Source organism: Nannospalax galili, unplaced genomic scaffold, assembly GCF_000622305.1.
Source record: "Nannospalax galili isolate Female #2095 unplaced genomic scaffold, S.galili_v1.0 scaffold126, whole genome shotgun sequence".
Lineage (NCBI taxonomy): Eukaryota > Metazoa > Chordata > Mammalia > Rodentia > Spalacidae > Nannospalax > Nannospalax galili.
Genome location: NW_008355275.1, coordinates 1802770 through 1822299, shown reverse-complemented (window position 1 = coordinate 1822299; position 19530 = coordinate 1802770). Strand labels below are relative to the sequence as shown.

The 19530-nt window shown below is 39.3% G+C and overlaps 1 protein-coding gene across 3 annotated transcripts in view; it reads right to left on the bottom strand.

Moving 5' to 3' along the window:
* Window positions 1–19530, bottom strand: part of Trim44 (tripartite motif containing 44) — a 154765-nt gene that overhangs the window by 61172 nt on the left and 74063 nt on the right. Inside the window, exon 5 of one of the 3 annotated variants that reach the window (XM_029555712.1) lies at window positions 12837–12932. The exons of the other annotated variants lie outside the window; for them this stretch is intronic. Coding sequence (XP_029411572.1) covers window positions 12848–12932 — 85 coding nt within the window. The 3' untranslated portion in view covers window positions 12837–12847. The remainder of the gene's footprint in view (window positions 1–12836; window positions 12933–19530) is intronic. 3 annotated transcript variants of the gene reach the window in all.

Here is a 19530-nt window from a genome sequence, read left to right as displayed (position 1 = left end):
TTAACAAGTCATAACAAGGACCTCTCCTACTACAGTGTGGAATATCCATATCCTTTCTTTCCCTACCCAAATGATAACTAATCTCTGAGTTTACAGCTTCCACAAAGACTGAGCTGTGACCACTTCAGCCTACAGAGTCAACTCATCATGTGTCCTTAGACTCTCTGAATCCAGATCTTGCTGGGAGGCCAAAGGGAATGTAGTGGTTACACTGTTTACTGGGGAGCAGGAGAAATAGAGACTGTCAAGGCTGGAGAGACAAGATGAGCTGGAAGCAGCTTAATGAAAGGCAGAATGGCAGTCCTGAGAAGTGAGACATGTGCCTAGGAAGGATAAGAATTCATTCCAAAGGCTAGAAAATTGAGTGTAACTTGAGTAAGATGAGTTCAGAGCAGAGGCTATGAACAGTGGTGGGCACCGGAAGCCTTCACAAAAATCTGGTTGTGTAGCTTTGGATAAAACAGTGCAATTCAAGAGGGTTACACTAGACTGGGCAAGAAGAACCTCACATGAAATTCATTACCTGGACTACCACCATAGGTGCTTCCCATGCAATATTAGCCTGGTATGGATACCTGACTTTTCTTCCTCTAGACAATGAGCTACTCCCTGAAGCCAAGTTTCCTGACTCATTGCCATAGCCCAGACTGGCAATGAAGGTTTGTAGAGTTAAGATTCAAGGGATCTGCAATTTCCCTCTATTTCCCATATGTTAATCACCTGCCTCATGGTAGGAACACAGGAGAACAAAAATTCTGAGTGTCAGTCTAGATCCCCAAATGGCAGGCTGTGGAATAATGGATGGTTGGTTCTAGCTATATGAAGCACGGTCCTAAGGGTGTGCCATTTATGCTCTTGGTAAGAAAGACACTGTGAAAATGTACTGCTAGCTGCCCTGTTTATTATCTGTTTCTGTTTTCCTTTGTACTTTGATTGTTGCTATTTAGGAAAATTTAAGTTTACCCAGACTTAATTCTCTGCAGACCAGACTTGCAGAAATATTAAACCCAAGGTGGCAGAAGGCATGAGCACAATTGTCAGAATCACTCCTTCAGCTGCCTGCCAGATGCTCAAGGATCCATAGTGTCACTTGGCTAGAGCAGAGCCTTGCTCTCCCAGTTCCCATGGCCTATAGCACAGCTTTCCCTGAGGTCAGCCACAAGTTCACATCAAGCTATGAACGGCAGTTACAAACTGAGTGCCTGTTGGGAATATCATTCTAGTGTGAAGCAGTCATTAAAAGCACTTAAGGAAATCACAAAAGGGAAGTGAAAGAATAGAGAGCTATAGGATGGAAAGGGCAGAAGGGAAAACATCTACTCACCTTCTGCCATGGGGAAAAAACAGGACTTAAAAAGCAAAGCTGGCACTAAAGAATAATGGTGCAGTCTTCGGGAAACTGAAGAATACTGTAACCTGTAACTTTTAACCACTCTCCTGCCAGGGTGAAAGCGCCCTGGAGCACCCAGGAAATCTTATGTTAACATAAACAGAATAAAATGACATTTCAAACAACTACGTATTTTTAAGCATTCTTCAGTGAGCATGCATTATAATCAGTATTCCCATATCATCGCTTTATCTGATTAGTACTATAGATTTGTGAAGAAGGCATTATATTCTGCTTTACAGATGCAGAAACTGAGGTTCAGCCTATGTTTTTCCAGTTAAAAAGAAAGTTGAGGCAAAATGAATTGTTTTTTGTCAGGCCTACATCACTCTGACTTTATTAATTAGGAGTGCATGGGGGAAGGACAGGTACTCTGCAGAGCAAGGTAGCTTCTGTCCATCTGCCTAAAGGAAGTGTCAATCTATCAGTCTGAAGTAGGCTATGAGGCTCTCTCTGGTGAATCTTTCCTTGATCTCCTAGCTGTCAATTACTATCTGAAAGAAAAGGTTAGGAACTAAGATAAACAATGTAAACTTGGAAAGGTCGCTTTCCTCTCTGAATTTTAGTGTGCTCATCTGTAAAATGGGTCATGTCTAATCTATGTAATAAAGTAGGCATGAACATAAGAAACCTTACTAAAGACGCAGCACAAGGTAAATACTTAATAAACAACTATTATTGCAACTTCGAATTTATTTCAAATTAATAGCCTTAGAAAATTCATAGTTTTACAACAACTCATTCACAGGTGGTATTTATAGTTGAAAAAAAATTAAATCATGAGTTTGTTTCAGAGTTAAAAACAAACATAACTAAAGAACAGCAGTACAACAGAGAACTAAGTTCAGGAAACAGCCATATTTTCATTAGGGCTGGTCTTCTCTACCTTATGGTCCAATCATTTAAAGTTGACCATAAGTATACTTGGAGACAAGAAACTATACTACATATACAGATGGTAGAGAACCTTGAACATTTTAGAAGCCAAAGACCTGTAGGATGAATTAATGCAAATAACTTTGCTTTTAGTTTATAGTCTACCAAAGGCAGATTTGTTAGGAACTCTCTTAACAGGAGCAGCTCAATGGGAAGAGGGTTCAGGTTGGTTTCAGGCTTGCCTGCCAGTTTAACTGAACAAAAAGCAACAAAGTGAAAGAGAATTAGGCTGTTAGTATGGTGTCCCTGCTCTTCACTTAAAAAGTCTGAGACAGGACAAAAATTGGGGCAAACAAACCAGAAGTTCCCTTGAGTCTTGGGTAATTCTGCTGCAAAACTGGTGGTAAACTGCACCTACCTCCTGTGTTCTGTTCATAGTAACCTGAAGCAGATGTTACAGGAGGCAGCCTCTCTCTATACCTTCAACTCCAGGACCCTTTCAAAAAAGGCTTTGTAGACTGAAGTAAGACTAACCTTGCCCAGGGCAAAAATAAAATGTGCATCAAATCACTGTCCCTGAGAAAATGGGGAACAGTACAGCAGACTGCCCAGACCTGCAAGTCTCTGAATGCTTCTGCCCTCTTGCTATTTCCCATGAAAAGACAGCAGGCACTGTTGCTACGTATACAATTGACTGGAACCAGCTGGCTTTGGCCTCTCTGAGAGGTTGTGACCCATTTAATCAGTTTGGAATGCATCCATAACTTTGAAGGTGGGTCAGGAAGGATGGCAAGCATAGACAAAGTCAGCTAAGACCAACACGCTCCCCATTCAAAATGTTTGCTGTAAGATTGAAAAAAAAAAAAAAAAAAAAAAAAAAAACCTATGGGACTCAAAGATAATGCAGAGCTATTTAATCCCTCAAAACCTTGTATTTGGTTCTACAAAATTCTGTGTAAAATAGTTAATTTTTCAGTATAAGACAAATCTTAGCTTTCTGGCACGAAGGAAATCTAACAACTTAAGGTTATTTTATTGATTTTACCTAGGTTTTTATTTCTAGACAGACTTGAGGAAACTAGTTCTTTTAGTTATTGACAGGAGTCACATGATACATTATGTAAAAATTTAAGCTTGAGAAACTCAGAAAAGGGAATGCACTCCTTATGAAATAGAAAATGAGGCACTGAAGGCCCATAATGTACTTTTGATAGATTTTCACAATAAAAAAAATCTAGTGAGATTTACTATCACTTAAAGATACAGAGAGAAAATTTATCTCCCTCAAGCCAAAGTTCACATAAGTCTTGGTCATTTGGGGGGACAAAAGGTGCATCTGTTAGAAGCAAACAAGCATTTTTTGAACCCTTAACATATATGCCTTTAGGATATGCATACAAATACATTATAAATTTAATTTAGAACAACCATTATTCTATCTTTGATTTATCTTATCATTACTAAGTCAGAAATCTTAAACTAAGTAGTCAATTTTTATTAGGGGGCCCCTTCCGGATATTTAAAAGATTTAGCTGGCATGATATAAATATGTAATATTCTTTAGGATACTATTATATTCTACAACTACCAGCCATCTTCTTTAAATTCTACAATTTATAAATGAGGACTCATAATAATGGCTCTTGTAAGTTTTCTTCCAGGCACCCTTTAACTACTCGGATCTCAAGCCTCAAAAAGCCTGACAGGTGCCCATTAATGAGGAACTTCACTCTTGGAATAGTTTAACCAGAGTGGGCCTGATCATTTTCTGAGGCGTTCTGATTTCTCTCAGAACTGTTTTCTCAGAACTGAACTCTTATTTTATTCTTCCTCTCTGACAAAGGGCTCCTCTCCTATTTATTGAGCAGCATATTGAGTATGGTATGAACCATCTTTGGTAACACTTTTACAAAGGAAGAAGTTGTTTTTCAGACCCTACTAACTCAGAACAGCACACAAAGTCACAGACCTACGTAATCAATCTACGCCCCATGTTGCTTGCAACATTTGTTGAGGGCACATGTGCAATGTCATTGTTGTTTCCAACATTATCACTGTCACATCTCAGGCAAAGTCAGGGGCATTACTCAGTCACAAATAGGGAACATGGTATAAGATTAAAGCTTTGCTTTCAGCTTAGCTTGTTAAGAGTTAATTTACACTAGGATTCTAAATCGTAGGAACAGCACATCAAGCATGGTATGAACCATCTTTGATAACTGTTTCACAAAGGAAGAAGTTGTTTTTCTGATCCTACTTACTCAGAACAACATACAAAGCAACAGACAGATGTCATTAACCTACGCCATGTTGCTTGCAACATCTGTGGGGGAGACATTGTTTGTAATGTCATTGTTGTTTTCAACAACATTACTGTCACATTTCTCACATTTACATCACTCTGAGTCAGGGATATAACTGAGTCACGAATAGGGAATATGGTATAAAATTAAAGTGAATGGTTCAGCTCAGCTTATAAGAGTTACATCAGTACCCCAGATCATTGTAGGACTGATTACATTGTTTTTCTTAGAAGGAGTACATAGTTCTAAATGTTCTCAAAACATATGATTAATTATATAACTTACAAGGTTATGTAAAATTTCAACTTGTAAAGGCTTGTTACAGTCTTTTCTATTAAAGTCATACTCTTTCTTGTGGAGGAGGACAAGAAGGAGTATGTCTGGTAAATTGCATATGTATATGTACATCTCATACACTGAATCCCCTACATATAGACTGAATGTCTACAGTATCATGGATGTAGATACACTGTGTAAACAAGAGAGGCTATTTCCTGGAAAACAGTGCCTTATCCCCTCTCTCCACAAAGGAGCTATATCCTACCTTTACCCAGAGCTTCAGAGACTCTCATCCTTTACAATATGTGCCAACTCTTACCATAAAGACCAATTCATACAACTACTTCCAACATCTTAGCTTGTACTGTTCTCAAGCTGATTTCTGTCTCATGATTCACCTTCAATATTAAAGGGTATGTCAATATATGGCTGATGGACAGGGAGATTGCAGGTCCTGAGCATATCAGCAACTTTTGCTGGCTTGTGTAGATGAGAGCAAGATCTTGGAGCACCCCCAAACCTAGGTTCCCTTTCTAACTAACAAAGTCTGAGTATTGTCTGTGCCTAATAAGTAGCCCAGTACTCATTCAAAAAGAAATCTGCTTGAACAGATTTGCCAACATGCACAGCAAATTATCTTCAATATGCCCTTCCAAGAAAGGCCTGGACGCTCATTTCGGGCATACAATTCATTCTGACCAAACTACTCTATCTGCGCATGAATGCAAGAACATATGCACACACACAGGGCACCCTCATTTCTTCTGGAGTAATGGGAGCCTGGGCAGTACTTTAAGTATTCATTTTCAAACATAAATTAAAATGGAGCATCAAAAACACCAGTGACATCTGCATGGAAACAAAATGTCATTATAGTTGGTGCTATTACAATGAAAGGAAATGTATTTGTAATGGCAGGACATTTAAAATAATGTGTTGCTGGATTCTGTGTCCATAAAAACAATAATGAAGAAACAGGAGAGGGTCATGTAAATTAAAAGGAGTAACAGGGGCATGATGTGGCTTCAAGGGCTCTGAACAATGTCAAAAGATGGCACATTCCTGGATCCATAGAGAAAAAGGTTTGATAGTAAAAAGGCAGAAGAGGATAGAAGAGCATCAGGCTGGACTGGGAAGAACTGAGGTTTGAATCCTGTCTCTGTTCCACCTAGTTTTCTGAGGCTCTACAAGTTATGTCAATACCTGTCTACACCTCTGCCACTCAGATACATCTCTAAAATGAGGATAGCTGACCTGCCCGGGATGGCAGGAGGCTATGATAGAACATATGTAAAACGCTTAGCATCTAATGCACAATAGCCATTACTAAAATCAATAGTAAGTTCTATTTTGTTAACACTAAATAAATATATGGCACTGTGATTTTGGCCTCATCTCTTTCTCCAAATCTATTTCTATAAAATGGAATTAATAAAACCAGCCCTTTCGAAAACAAAATTTAGTATGAGCAGTAAATGAAAACTGTTTGGCAGATATTACAGACTGGCTGGCTCAGTACTCATGCCTGTCTATTCTACTAAAGAATATTTGCAGAACTCTCCTATGCTGCAGGTAGCAGTGGCTGTATAATCCAGCTGGAATCTGTATCACAGATAAGTCTTCTGGGTTGGTGATGGTGCACCTGGGAAAGTGTTTATTTTCCTGATTAACAGATATGGCCCTTCTTCCGATCCCTTTTTCATGCTTGAACATGGATGTGATACCTCAAGCTGCAGCCCCCTTTCAGTCATAAGACAAGAGAATCTCAAGGCTTGTGAGATGGCTCAGCAAATAAAGGTTCTCAAGGCCAAAGTTGACAACCTGAGTTTAATCCCTGGGACCCACTTGGTGGAAGAAGAGAACTGACTACTGCATGTTTTATGACCTCCACACATCTGCCTTATCACATGTGCGTGCATGTACACACACACACACACACACACACACACACACAAACACAAACAAAAGAATGTACAAAAATGGGAAAAAAAAGGAATCTCAGAGATACATGGTGGTCTTGATATCCTCATCCCCTGAAATTCCAGTTGTCACTTTCCTCTATATTTATTCTGTGAAACAAATGAACCTTTAGTTAAACTACTCACCACCAGATTTTCTGTTACTTGAATCTGAGCATAATTCTAACTGATACAATGCATAAGTACTCAGGAGAATCAAAAGGCATATACTTAAGATCTTTTCTTTGCCAAGATTTCCAAACTCTTGGACCCAACTGGCTAATTTATACAATGTTCTTTAAGACTAAGATTTATCAATGTCTCCTCTAGGAAGTATCTTCCACTGGACTGGCATTTTCCCTACCCCAGTGACTTTTCACAGCACTCCATAAACACTTCTGATTAACATGTTACACTGTCTTGTAGTTGCCTATTTATTTTTCTATTTAACCCAGTAGATTGTTAAAATGTCTCAAAAGCCAAGAATCCTTATTTTTGCCATTTAAAAAATTCCCTAGTGGGCTAGGGGAGGGCTCAGTTACTAAAAGGCTTGCCCAGCAAGCATGAGAACCTGACTGCTGATTCCCTGAACCACATGAGCCAGACTGTCTGTAATCCCAGCCCTAAGGGGTCTGGTGGAGATAGGAAGATTCCCAGAGTTCACTGGCCTGTTATCCTAGACAAATTGATGAACTCTAAGTTTAGTGAAAGACTCTGTCTCAAAAACTAAAGTTGAGACAGATAGAGGAAGACACCTGGGGTGCATGTGCATGCACAGGTGCACACTCACACGAACATGAACATATACATACATTATACATGCACATGCACATTTCTTAGCATTTGGTATAAAACTTGATGTCTAGTGGATAAACCATCAAGGATTTGCTGAAATACAAAATCAATGAAAGAATTATCTGAAAAGGCATAAAATAACTTTTTTCATTTTTATTTTAAAATTTTTGTTTTGTGTGTGTACACGCTGCACATAGGTATGGAGGCCAGATGACAATCTCAGGTGTTATTCTTCAGGTATCTTCCATTTGTTTTGAGACAGATTTTGCACTGGCAGGAAGGTGGTCAAGTGGGGCAGGGCAGGGTACGGCAGGGTAGGCTAGGCTATCTGGCCTCTGAGTGGGAGGAAGGAACCTGCTTGTCTCTACCTTTCCAGCACTGAAATTACAAGCTACCACTGTATCTGGCATTTCCACATGGGTTCTGGGGATTAACCTCAGGTTCTCCTGAAGGCAAACACTTTACCAACTGCTTCATCCCTTCAGCTCTCATTTTCAATGTATTTTAAGGTATTCTTTAAAAAAATACTGCAGTTTCCACAGTCTTATCTCTAGGTTGGAAAAAACATAGGTGTAGAAAATAATTTAAAAAATCATTTTAACAATTATTCTACTTGATCCAGGTTAGAGTTCATAACACTCCCATATTTCTGTTCCCCAAATTACTTCATGCCATATATTTAGCCTATTCTTATCTACACAAAATAATTTTACTTCCTTCTCTTCTATTTAAAAATGTTTGTTTTCCTTCTTTCTTATTTTGTGCTTACTACAGGTATCTTGGGAATAATTTGATTTGGCATCAAAACAAATGTTCACATCATTTAGGAGTTCCCTTTTAAGGTATCTGAGTTCCATATTGGTGACTGGGGCTCTGGAGGTTTCCCGTTGCCAAGCTTATCTAGGTCCTGACTATTCCTGCTGCAGTGAGCAACAACTCAGGCTGAGCCTAAGGTATGTGCTTCTCTGCCAGAAAATAGATGTAAACTCTTGTAATTTCTTGCTCATAAGCCAGCTTATCTGTGGGACTCATATAGATCACAGGCTTTTAAAATAAAAGATTTATTCTTAGTTATGTGTATGTGTCTGTCTGTGGATATATGCATATGACTACAGGTGCCCATGGAGGCCAAAGGCATCAGATATCTCTGGAGCTGGAGTTACAGGCAGTTGTCAGCCACTTGATATGGATGCAGTCTTCTTAAAGTAAGATTATTAGTCCTCCTTCCAAAATACTCAAGAAAATAATAAAGCCAAGTGATGCAACACAGATTTATATGCATGGTGACATTCTGGTCAATGATGAATCAAATATATACAGATGGGTCCCATTAATGTTAATCACTTAATGATGTCATAGTTGCTTTTGTGTAGTACATTCTATGATGTTCATACATGGTTAAATCATTTAATGACACATTTCCTGTTGCTGAATGATATATGACTGTACTGACATTTAGATTATAAATTAAAAACATGATCCACAGTTAAACATGTTTCATCAAAAAAGAAAGACGTCTAAAACATGAAGTGGTCTGATACAGGATGAACTTCTGTGTCTTTCTCAGTAGTGCTGCTTCTACTTCCTATGCCCATTTTGGCTTGGCTTGCTCTGTTCAGTCAGCTTTGAGCCCAAGGATAACTCCTTAGCTCCTTGGAGAACTTTTCACACCTAATCTACTGTAACTTTCTCTCCCAAGTCCCTTTCTAGAATGATTTCCTTTGTTTTATTTTCCATGTAACACTGCTTTCTGAAATTATTTTGTTCATTTAGTGGCTTATTAGTTTTTTGTTCTGTTTTACTTTTTTTTTTTCAGATAGGGTGTCACTATGCAGTCCAGGCTGGCCCCATCTCAATCTTCATGTTTCCATATCCCGAGTCCTGGGATCTGGATATGTATCACTATGTCCAGCCTTGTTAGATTTTTTGTCGAATTTTCCCCACAAGAATGAAATTATACCAGAGAAGAGATCCTACATGATATTTTTACCTTGTATCTGGGTATTGAGGGGTGTGTTTAGAGTTCTAACAGTGTGTATTCTTAGCATATCCACTCTGCTAATCTTGGTCTCCTTTAGGGGGTGAAGGATAGGGTTGATAAGCTCAGTGCATGCCTATGGGCAATGAGGTTGGCTTTGGGAGGCTATATGGAATTGGGGAAAAAGCCAGATTCCTGGTCTAACCACTCGTATGTATGAGAACTGGAGCATCTTCCTTTATTTCTCCGAGCTTTAGTTTCATTATCTGTATGGTAAACTGGTCCAGGTGATCAGTGTGCAATGAAACAAAACAGTGACAGCATGGAGTATATCAGTTATGCTTCTGTGATAAAACACTGTGACCAAGGGAACTTATAAAAGGAAGAATTTATTTGAGCTTTCTGTTCCAGAGGAATTAAGAGTCTGTCATGGTGGGGAGCCATGGTGGCAGGAGAAAGCTACGCAGGGCTCACATCTTCAAGCAGGCACAGGAAGCACAGAGCTAACTGGAGATTCAGGAAGGCTTAGGAACTCTCTTAGCCTACCCTAGTGATATGCTTCCTCCAGCATGGCCATAACTTCTAAGACCTCCCAAAACAGAGCCACCAACTGGGGACAAAATTTCCAAATACTTGGAGCCTATGGGGGACATTCTCATTCAAACCAGCAAACGGAGTTAGCCGATTCTGCTTGTCCCTTAAGGCTATAAAAAGAGGAAACAATACAGGAACCCAAGAACAGTGGTCAAATGTTTCAATTTATCTCAGTCCCCTTAGCAACTGCCTTGATTCTTCAGGGCAATAATCTCAAGCTGCTGTATCAGGGAGTTGAACCTATAGGCCAATTTTGAAGTCCTGAGTACATTCTCAAAATTCTGAGCAGAAGTCTATCCTACAAAGCATTAGAGATTTATTCCTCACTTCTCAACCACACTTTCCCATAAAGGAAAGAAGATGTATCTGTTTTAAAAAATTTTGGGTAATGATATTGCCATAACATGAGTCCTCTGGTCTCATTAAAACCAGTACATTCAAAGCCACAAGACCTGCTGGAAACACAGTTGTCAAAGTTTTATGTGAGAACAAATCTAATGCCTTCCATTCAATTCATTCTGTTGATTCACTTATTCACTGATAAGCACCAATTAAATTAAATACCAACTACTTGTGCAGCCCTTAGTGATAATAGCAACTAGATACTATGCCGTTATTGAATATCCATTTTATGTAACCTAGTCCTTTATTGTCCTTCCATCTTCATTTCATCCCAAAATCACTAAAAATATCTCCATTTTACAAAGTAAGAGATCTGAAGCTTTAGAGTTTACATAAACAGTCTTCTACTTAACAAGTGTTGGGGTATCTGCTTGTCTCTGTCTCTGATTTTTCAGAGTTTTGTTATCTAGCGAAAGCTGGCCTCAAATTTGCAACTCTCCTATCTGAGTCTTCAGGAATGCAATGATATAGGCATGTATCAACATTCTCAACTTAATTCTTTGTGATGTCAAACCCTAAGCTGTTAGTGACTATAATGTAGTAAGTAGGTTCTGAATATGCACTTGGTACCTATCTAGATATTACTGTGGCTAGAGAAATGGTTCAGTGGTTAAGAGCACTTTCTGCTCTTGCAGAGGACCCAGATTCAGTTCCCAACACTCACATGCCAGCCAACAACCATCAGAAACTCTAGTTCCAGGGGATCCATCACCCTCTTCTGCCCTCCATAGGCACTGCATGCATGTGGCACACTTACAGATATGTAGGCAAAACACTCATAAAAATAAAAGTTTTAAGAAGAAAGGCTGGACTATGACCTTCCTTAGGGTGGGAGAGACAACTGTACTCTTTGTACTCATTGTTTGGCTCCCCCCAAACAATGTCAATAGTATTTGTTGAATTGATTCATGAGACTGTGACTTCTGTTTTAAAAGACATGGCAGAATAAAAAAGACAGGCTTACATGAAAAACCCAAAATAACACTTAAGAAAAGGACCAAGGCACAAAACTCCAGAGGGTCAGTGAGTACAGAAGGTAAGAGTGAGCACAGTCAGGGAAATGGGCTTTCCCTTGCAGTCACTTGATAAGAGGAGGCTGGCCTAGTTCCTGTAACATCGACTCAATGTTTTTGAGGCCTGGCAGGTGCCACAACTAAATGACCCGGGGAAGGTTGTGGTGTACTGAAAAGCATACACCCCATTTAAAGCAACAGCTTAGCTTCAACTGGCTACTACCATGAAGAAATGTTCATTCAGTGTTGCCAAAACTTTTTCAAAAGAAGCTGGAAAATGTGTTCTTGAATATGAACTTTTTGGATTGTAAATGCTGATCAGAAATTTTGAAACTACACAAACTAGATAAAAGACATCTTGAATGATGACTTACCACTTCGTAGTTTTGGATTCAATTTTTTCAATAATATTTTTGAAAAGAGGTTTTATTTCTTTATGTGTATACGTGTGTGTGTGTGTGTGTGTGTGTGTGTGTGTGTGTGTGTGTGTTGTGTGGTGTGTGTGGTGTGGTGTGTACACATGAGTGCCTGCAAAGGCCAAAACAGGGAGTTGGATCCTCTGGAGCTGCAGCTATAGGTGGCTGTTAGAAGCCCAATATGGGTCTGTGAACCAGTCTGGTTCTCTGGAAGAACAGCAAGCATTCTTAACTGCTGAGACATCTCTGCAGTCCTTATTTCATCATCTTTTCATAATTAGGGCCCTCATTTACTCAATGGACTTCAGAATTTGAAAGTAGTATTAGATTATTTTTTAAAAGAACACAAGTTTATGTAGCATACTGCCCCCCCCCCCCAAAAGAGCAATGGGCATTAAGTCTTGTAACAAATGGTTTCCTTCTAAGAATTAATTTTATTAGATGATAAGAGGAGAATATTTATATTAACTCTACCCTAAACAAAGAAATTTTTATTACTGGTATAAACTTGTTGCAGCCAAATGTTAAGATTTCCCATTAAAATTATTGGATTACTGAAAATATATCATATACTTTATATTTCCACGAATGGTATTGTGATCTGGGGACCTGAACTGAAGATTACTAGACTGAGTGAGCTCTAAGATCTGATGGCAGGGAGACACAGTAGGAAAACATGGGAAATGTACTCTAAGAGAACAGGGTTGAATCTTAGCCTTAACAACCAGGTGACTGGCAAAAAATCATTTAGCTTCTTAAATAATCCCACCTACCTTCTGAGACTTTCATGACTAGTAGCAAAATCAAGGAGACAATCTACTTTGCAGGGTACCTGTTTATTCATCAGGGGATTAATAAGACTTCTTTAAACTCTGTTCTGCAGTCTATACTCAAAGCTTGAATCCATGTTAAACATTCCCTGGACCACCTAAAACAAATCACAGAGTTTTAAATTTTAATTCCTTACCTAAACTTCCTTTCATGCATTCTGTCTGGTAGGCCCTGATATGATAGAGTTCTCTTTCCCCAGAGTTCACAGACTGTGATTCAATGAGTGCCACAATGTAGCACAGGGTTGTGAGCACCCTCCTGGACTGACCATAGTTTTACAGAAGTCTTCCTATTGTCTAACTTAAATCTCCTCTGCAGCTACCATTCTGCTGCTGCTACCTGGTCAAGAAATGTCTCAGTGCCAGGACTACTGGAAGCCTATATAATTCAAACTATAGTCACCATTTACTGAACGAGTACGTGTATACTAAGCCTTCTTACCTACACTGTATAGGTAGAAAAATATGAAGTTCACAGGTTAAGTAAATTCCCATGGTTCTTTCCATTAGAAAGTGGTTGGTGTGAGTTTTGACTTTTGAATCGATATCTAACTTCAAAGGTCATGGTGTTTACACTTCATCATGTTGTGTCTCTTCAAATAACATATCTGAGGTGGACGTGTGTACATATGTATATCTATATGTGTATACATGTATGTGTGTGTATGACCTTCTTTCTTAAAGACAGAACATATATGAGAATGTTTTCCCATTATTCTCACCACAGCACAGAAAAATAATAAAAGAAAAGCGCTAAAAGCACCTCTAATCTCCTTTCCTGAATTCTCCATCCTAGAATAGGGTTATCAACTGCATACTCAAGTAAGTGACTGAAAGGGAAGGTGTCCTGGTATGCTGACAAAGCTGGTCTTTTCTTTATTCCTCCTCTACATTCAAGTAAATATCACTCTCAGTTAAATCACATTTGTGATCCATGTTTTTTCCTTCTCTCGTCATAGCTAAGAGAAGTACCCAGATAACAGCCTTCTTAATACATTACCATTAAAATAGTTCAGGCTCAAAAATAAAAACTCTACAATAGACAGGAACCATGATGATACAGAGTTCAGCCTCACTACGTTCCATCATATCTTCCTTCAAGGAACTCTAAGTGGTTAGTGACTGCCTGAGAGTCAAAACTGGAGAACCAGAAACTTGGTGTTTATGAGTTTTGCCTAAAGTCAGGGCTTGACTTGGGTGAGCAGGTATCAGAAGAGTTATTCCTTAAGTATCTCATGTTAATGGCCAGACCAAAAGAACAACAAAAAAAAAAAATCAATGTGTCCATTTCTAACACAATTTGCTAATAGTTAAATTAATACACTGCTTTAGTATACTCAAAGTTATCCAAAATGTACTTATCACACACCCTTCTTAAATCCCAGGGATGCTGGTGAGGCATGAACCAGCTCTGTTTTGTATATCAGGAAGTAGAGGCTCTAAGAAACTGGGATTTATTATTGTCACTGAAGGATTTAACAGAACGAACTTAATCAAGTGACTTCAAGTTCACTGCTATTCTCATACACCTCAGCCTGCAAAAGGCAACAGCAAAGAGACTAGGGAAGGAGCCATATGCTGGGTTAATGGTCACAACTCTGTTTAATCTGTGAAATGTTGGGAATGCAATAAATGGAATTTATTTTGAGATAGATATTGGATGTAGGCAATTAAGGAGCTACACTGTTACCTAGCTACTGGAAAGCAATATTCATGCTAAGAAAATATAAGCCATCTTTAGACTATACAGCTCAGACAACCTCTCTATCATAGCATAGCAGAATATCATGGAAATTTGCCAATTCTTCCCAATGTCCCGAGTCATCTTAGGAAGGAAAAACCCTAAAATACACATGACTCCCCTTCCCCTTAAAAAAAAAAAAAATTGTAGCTGACTGGACTGGCTATGGCCTTTTAACTCAAGAACAGCTAATTAACAGAGGGTTTTGCTGGACTTCTTTGGAGACAGTGGTAAGGCAATGATGAATCAGAAAACTCGCCTGGAGCTGGACACAAAGTATAACCAAGGCAAGTTGAAATTATAAAGGAAGAGGAGAAAGATCAGGAAATAGAAGGCTGTTCTAATAGGGAGGAAATTAAAGCAGGAAGGAAACTGAGAAAATCTCTTGGTCAAAGCAATTCCCACTATCCCCACCAAACACAAATACATTGTGTGGATCTTTCAAAATGCAAAATATCATTGCCATACTCCCTACCCCATGTTATCTGAACCAGTTTGGATGGATTTGTGTTTTTTACCACTAAACACTTGCTGACCAATGCAACAACAAATAGGAGATATAATCATAACACAGAACAACTGAAGGAGTAAAAAAGAATAAATGAATGTAACATCAAACATGAAAAGGCCTCAGCCCAAATTATGGTTGCCTAGAATATACTACATTTATTCCAATGGTTGTACATATTCTTTTTAGACTCAGAAAGATAAAGAAAGAGCTGTTAAAATGCTCTTCTTACACAGTAAAGAAAGCCCAATGCCAATAAAGGACTTAGCGACGTAATACATACTTCCCAATGTGGACCATTGTTAAATTCCCCTTGTAACTAACAGCGAAATTATGATGCTCAGTCTCTACCCTCTACCAAGTAACTTAATGTTGTTCAGCTCACTAATGTGAAGAGGCCAAAAATCAGTGAAATTTTCCAAGATTCCCTGGGATGAATCAGTCATTTTCATTTTGTCTCCCACCAGTGCCTAAGAGAATGTAGTACGTGGTTTCTGAAGCTGGTATATTGTAATATTTTGCTCAACGGACTATGAGTGCTTCCAGAGTGGGGTTCAGGCATTTTAGCTGCTATTTCTGTTGTACTTTGCACAGTGTCTAGTACACATTCTCCTGGAATAAAGCAATGCTCCTCAGTTCTATCTCACAAGAAAGGTCCTGGAAATAATTAAAATTTAAAATTTCTCTCTGACAAGTCAACTAGTATTGCAACTATACGCCCAAATGGTTTAACTATTTTGACTGTGTTTTTGTCACTATAGAAAAAGTATCAATATCTTTCAGTATTACGTCAGAATTTAGGACTTGTGCATTTAAAAGTTACATTCTCAAACAGCAGATAGGACGAGAATGCAATTAAAGCACACAATCAAAGTCCCCAAACAACAACAAAACAAAAATAAAACAAACAAAAAAGGACCAGAGCGACTACTTAGTAGGTGCAGGTACTTGCTATCAAGCCTGACCACCCGAGTTCAATACCATGGTGGAAAAGAGAGAACTGACTCCCACAAGTTGTCTACTGACCTTCACACATGCATACCCACCCCCACCACATAAAGAAATGCTATTTTAAAAACTCACCTCAATTGTTAAATAGACTACAGCCCTGTTTGAGGGGAACTCATTATGATAAATTTCATACTGAAAAGTCAAAGTATTCATTTGGCTGAAAAAAGTACCAAAGTCAGCATTTTAGCTAAAATGGTGGGATTATCATGATACACAGTTAGCTTGAGTTTCCAGGAAACACAAATTATAGATCAATTGCTAGCTGATAGCAACTGAGCTATGTAAATGACTTCCTATAATGCCAGGACAGCCTTCCTCTTTGATAACTGCACTTTCCTACTGACTGCAAAGGAAGCAGATAGGAAATCATTAATGACTGTGATATGATGTTCAAAGAGCTCTGGTGTCACTTATTTACTGTAGTTTCCAATTCAGATAGGAAGGAGTGAAACAAGGAAATAAACTGTAATCAACGTACACTCAATGGAAACAATAAAATGCAATGATAGTTTAGATGGTCTGATGTCTGAGGCTATGACAGATACCTCTTGCCACCTCTCTCACTAAATTAAAGTCCCCTAAATAACAGGGGTGAAGTACTGATTTATTTGTGCAGCCACTGATAGAGAAGCTAAAACAAAAACCTACTTGGGTCAATTTCTTCCTAATCTACTTACTATAGTAGAGACAGGAGCAAGAAAGGCCAACACTGCTTGCCTAGGTGACTCAAGAAAGCAAAAGAAAGGAAAGATATGGCCACACTATCTTTTCAGTGCTAGAACTGTTAACACTCCAACCCTGTACAAAGGCAAAGAGGGAAGCTGTTTAACTAAAGAAGAACCAAGTGAAGGGCAAAAGAAAGGTAGAAGTATATTCTTCAGAAAGAGAAAGTTGACAGAAGTTTCTGATTATGAGGAGATGTGGCAAGAGGGGAAAATAAGGTTTCTCTCTAGACTTTGAAGCTGACATTTGTGAAGATGTCACGATACTGTGAAATATACTGGGGGGAGTATATAATGATGCCAGGGTAGCAAGCGATGCTGGAGAAACGTTGCACAGAAGCCTACAGTAATCCATGACTTCAAGGCTTTGTATGTTCTCGAAGATGCGACCTTGGAGAAGAATCAATTCTATCTCCTTTTTGGATTCACAATGTTACTCAGAAGAAAGTGAAAATGAGAAAGTCGAACAAAGGTAAAAAGGAAAGCATGCCAAAGATCAGTGTGCTTAGACAAATGCAAAATGAAGTTATGAATATTTGTCTCCAAATTAATTCTCCTTCCCAGTAGTACCACTCCCACTGGTCTAGAGGGAACCTTTTGGGCCATATCAAAGCAGGACTTTCATTTTCTAAATGCTTAAACTCAAGCCTGAAGAATTTCAAGGTCTTGCCTGTGTTCACCAAACTAAATAGTGCCATAGCCAGGCTTCCTCCATGTTCTTCTCCTTCCTGTTGCTGTTACTGCCATGGTCACCATTTTCTCAGCAACAGCCATGGACTCAGGAATCCTCATCAGTCACTTTTCAGTCATGATCATGGACAATTGCATTCACATAGGTAAAATAGATCTACTACATATTGCAGAGAGAAAGAAAAATCAAAGCTCTCTAGTGCTTGCATTCAGGAGCTCACAGGCAGCAGTGTGGCACATCAGATAAGTAAATGAACTAAAAAGGCTGAAGGACCAAAGGATTAATGAAAGAAGAGGAAAAAGTCAAACTTTGAAGGAAAGGTGGAGGGAGCTGTGCAGGTAAAATGAAGAAAGCTGAGTTTCCATAATAACAGACTGCTATAGAGCGAGCAGCAGGCAGCATTGACATCAGCTCCTGGTGTTGCACAACATCCAGAATAATCTTTTTTTGAGTCCTGTAAGGAGCCAAGATTGCTCTTGTCCTCTTCATATGCAATAACTTCCCTTTAAAATAAGATTAGTATGCTTTTGACATAAAAAAATTAGCAAAGGTTGAGAAAAAGAAAAGCATTATCTCTAACACAAAAGTCTTAAGATCCACACCAAACTTCACATGCTCAGCACTTACTGGACACTCACTAGGTATTCAATGAATGGATTCTACTATAATTTTACAAATAAACATTCGAAAAAGAATCCAGTATTCCTTCTTTTTCACTATTCATCATCTTGATTTAAAAAATTAGTCAAAATTTGACTCCACTCAGAAAAAACCAAAAGGACCAAAATGAAGGCATGAAGGCATGGTTCTTTCAGCCTCATACCTGAGATGTGCTTTTCTTACATATAATCTTTCATATATATTTTCTTACTCAGTTCTTCACATATCCAGTAGCTACTAATCTAGATGACAGATGGGAAAAATGAAAGGTAGCCAAGTTCTACTGTGGGCCTGTTTTCTTGTCTCACTGCCTTCTCTCTGCCTATAAGTCAAAAACTGAGATCTTGGTGTAAAATCCATTTGGCATCAGGGTCTGATCATATTAGGTAAATTTCTGACACATAAAATTGCTGAGCATTTCCATGATCTCTACTGGAAGAAAAAAAAAGAAAAAAAACCACATATTTCTCTGATGCAACATTTGGCAGTTTTCAAAATACTTCTATTTCTTTAGTTCCTGCAACATGTGAGATGCACTTAATTATCTTTCAGATGTACAAGGCACTATCATGAAACCAAAGGAGAAGCATACTTTAAAACACTGAATTAGGAGTGGTGGCCGGAAGTGGCTTCCTGTAAGAATAGTCCAAGCTGCTCTCCTATCCTCAGGTCTCTTGGGGTGGGTCTATCGCAGAGCCCTCCACGCCTTGACTCCCCCGGCCTCATACGCCCTTCCATCTCCCCCACTGTTCTCTGCTCCTGATTTGGGCCCTGCGTCATTCCTGATCTTGGGTCCCCAGACACCTGGGGAACCCGTGCTGCTTCCTGATCCTTTTCGCCCAGGCCAGCTTGGTGCCTTCCTTGGGCTCCAGGAGCACTGCTTCGGGACCTGGCCCCGCCCTCACCTCTCCCTGCTTCCCTGGACCTGCACCACCTGCTAACTCTCCTGGCCTGCTCTCCTGCCCTCAGGCCTTCTCTTGGGGTAAGTCTATGGTGCAGCCCTCCGCGCCTTGACTCCCCCAGCTGCGATCACCCTTCCATCTCCCCCGCTGTTCTCTACTCCTAGCTTGGGCCCTGCACCATTCCTAGTCTTGGGGCCCCAGACACCTGGGGAACCAATACTGCTTCCTGATCTTTTTCACCCAGACGAACTTAGTGCCTTCCTTGGGCCCCAGGAGCACTGCTTCTGGATCTGGCCCCACCAGACTTTAAACTGAAACTAACCAGAAAAGACAGATGGCTATTTCATTTTGATCAAAGGAACAATCAATCAAGAAGATATTACAATCAGGAACATATATTCACCAAACTCTGGTGAACCCAACTTCATAAAAAAAATACTACAGGACTTTAAGACCCAAAT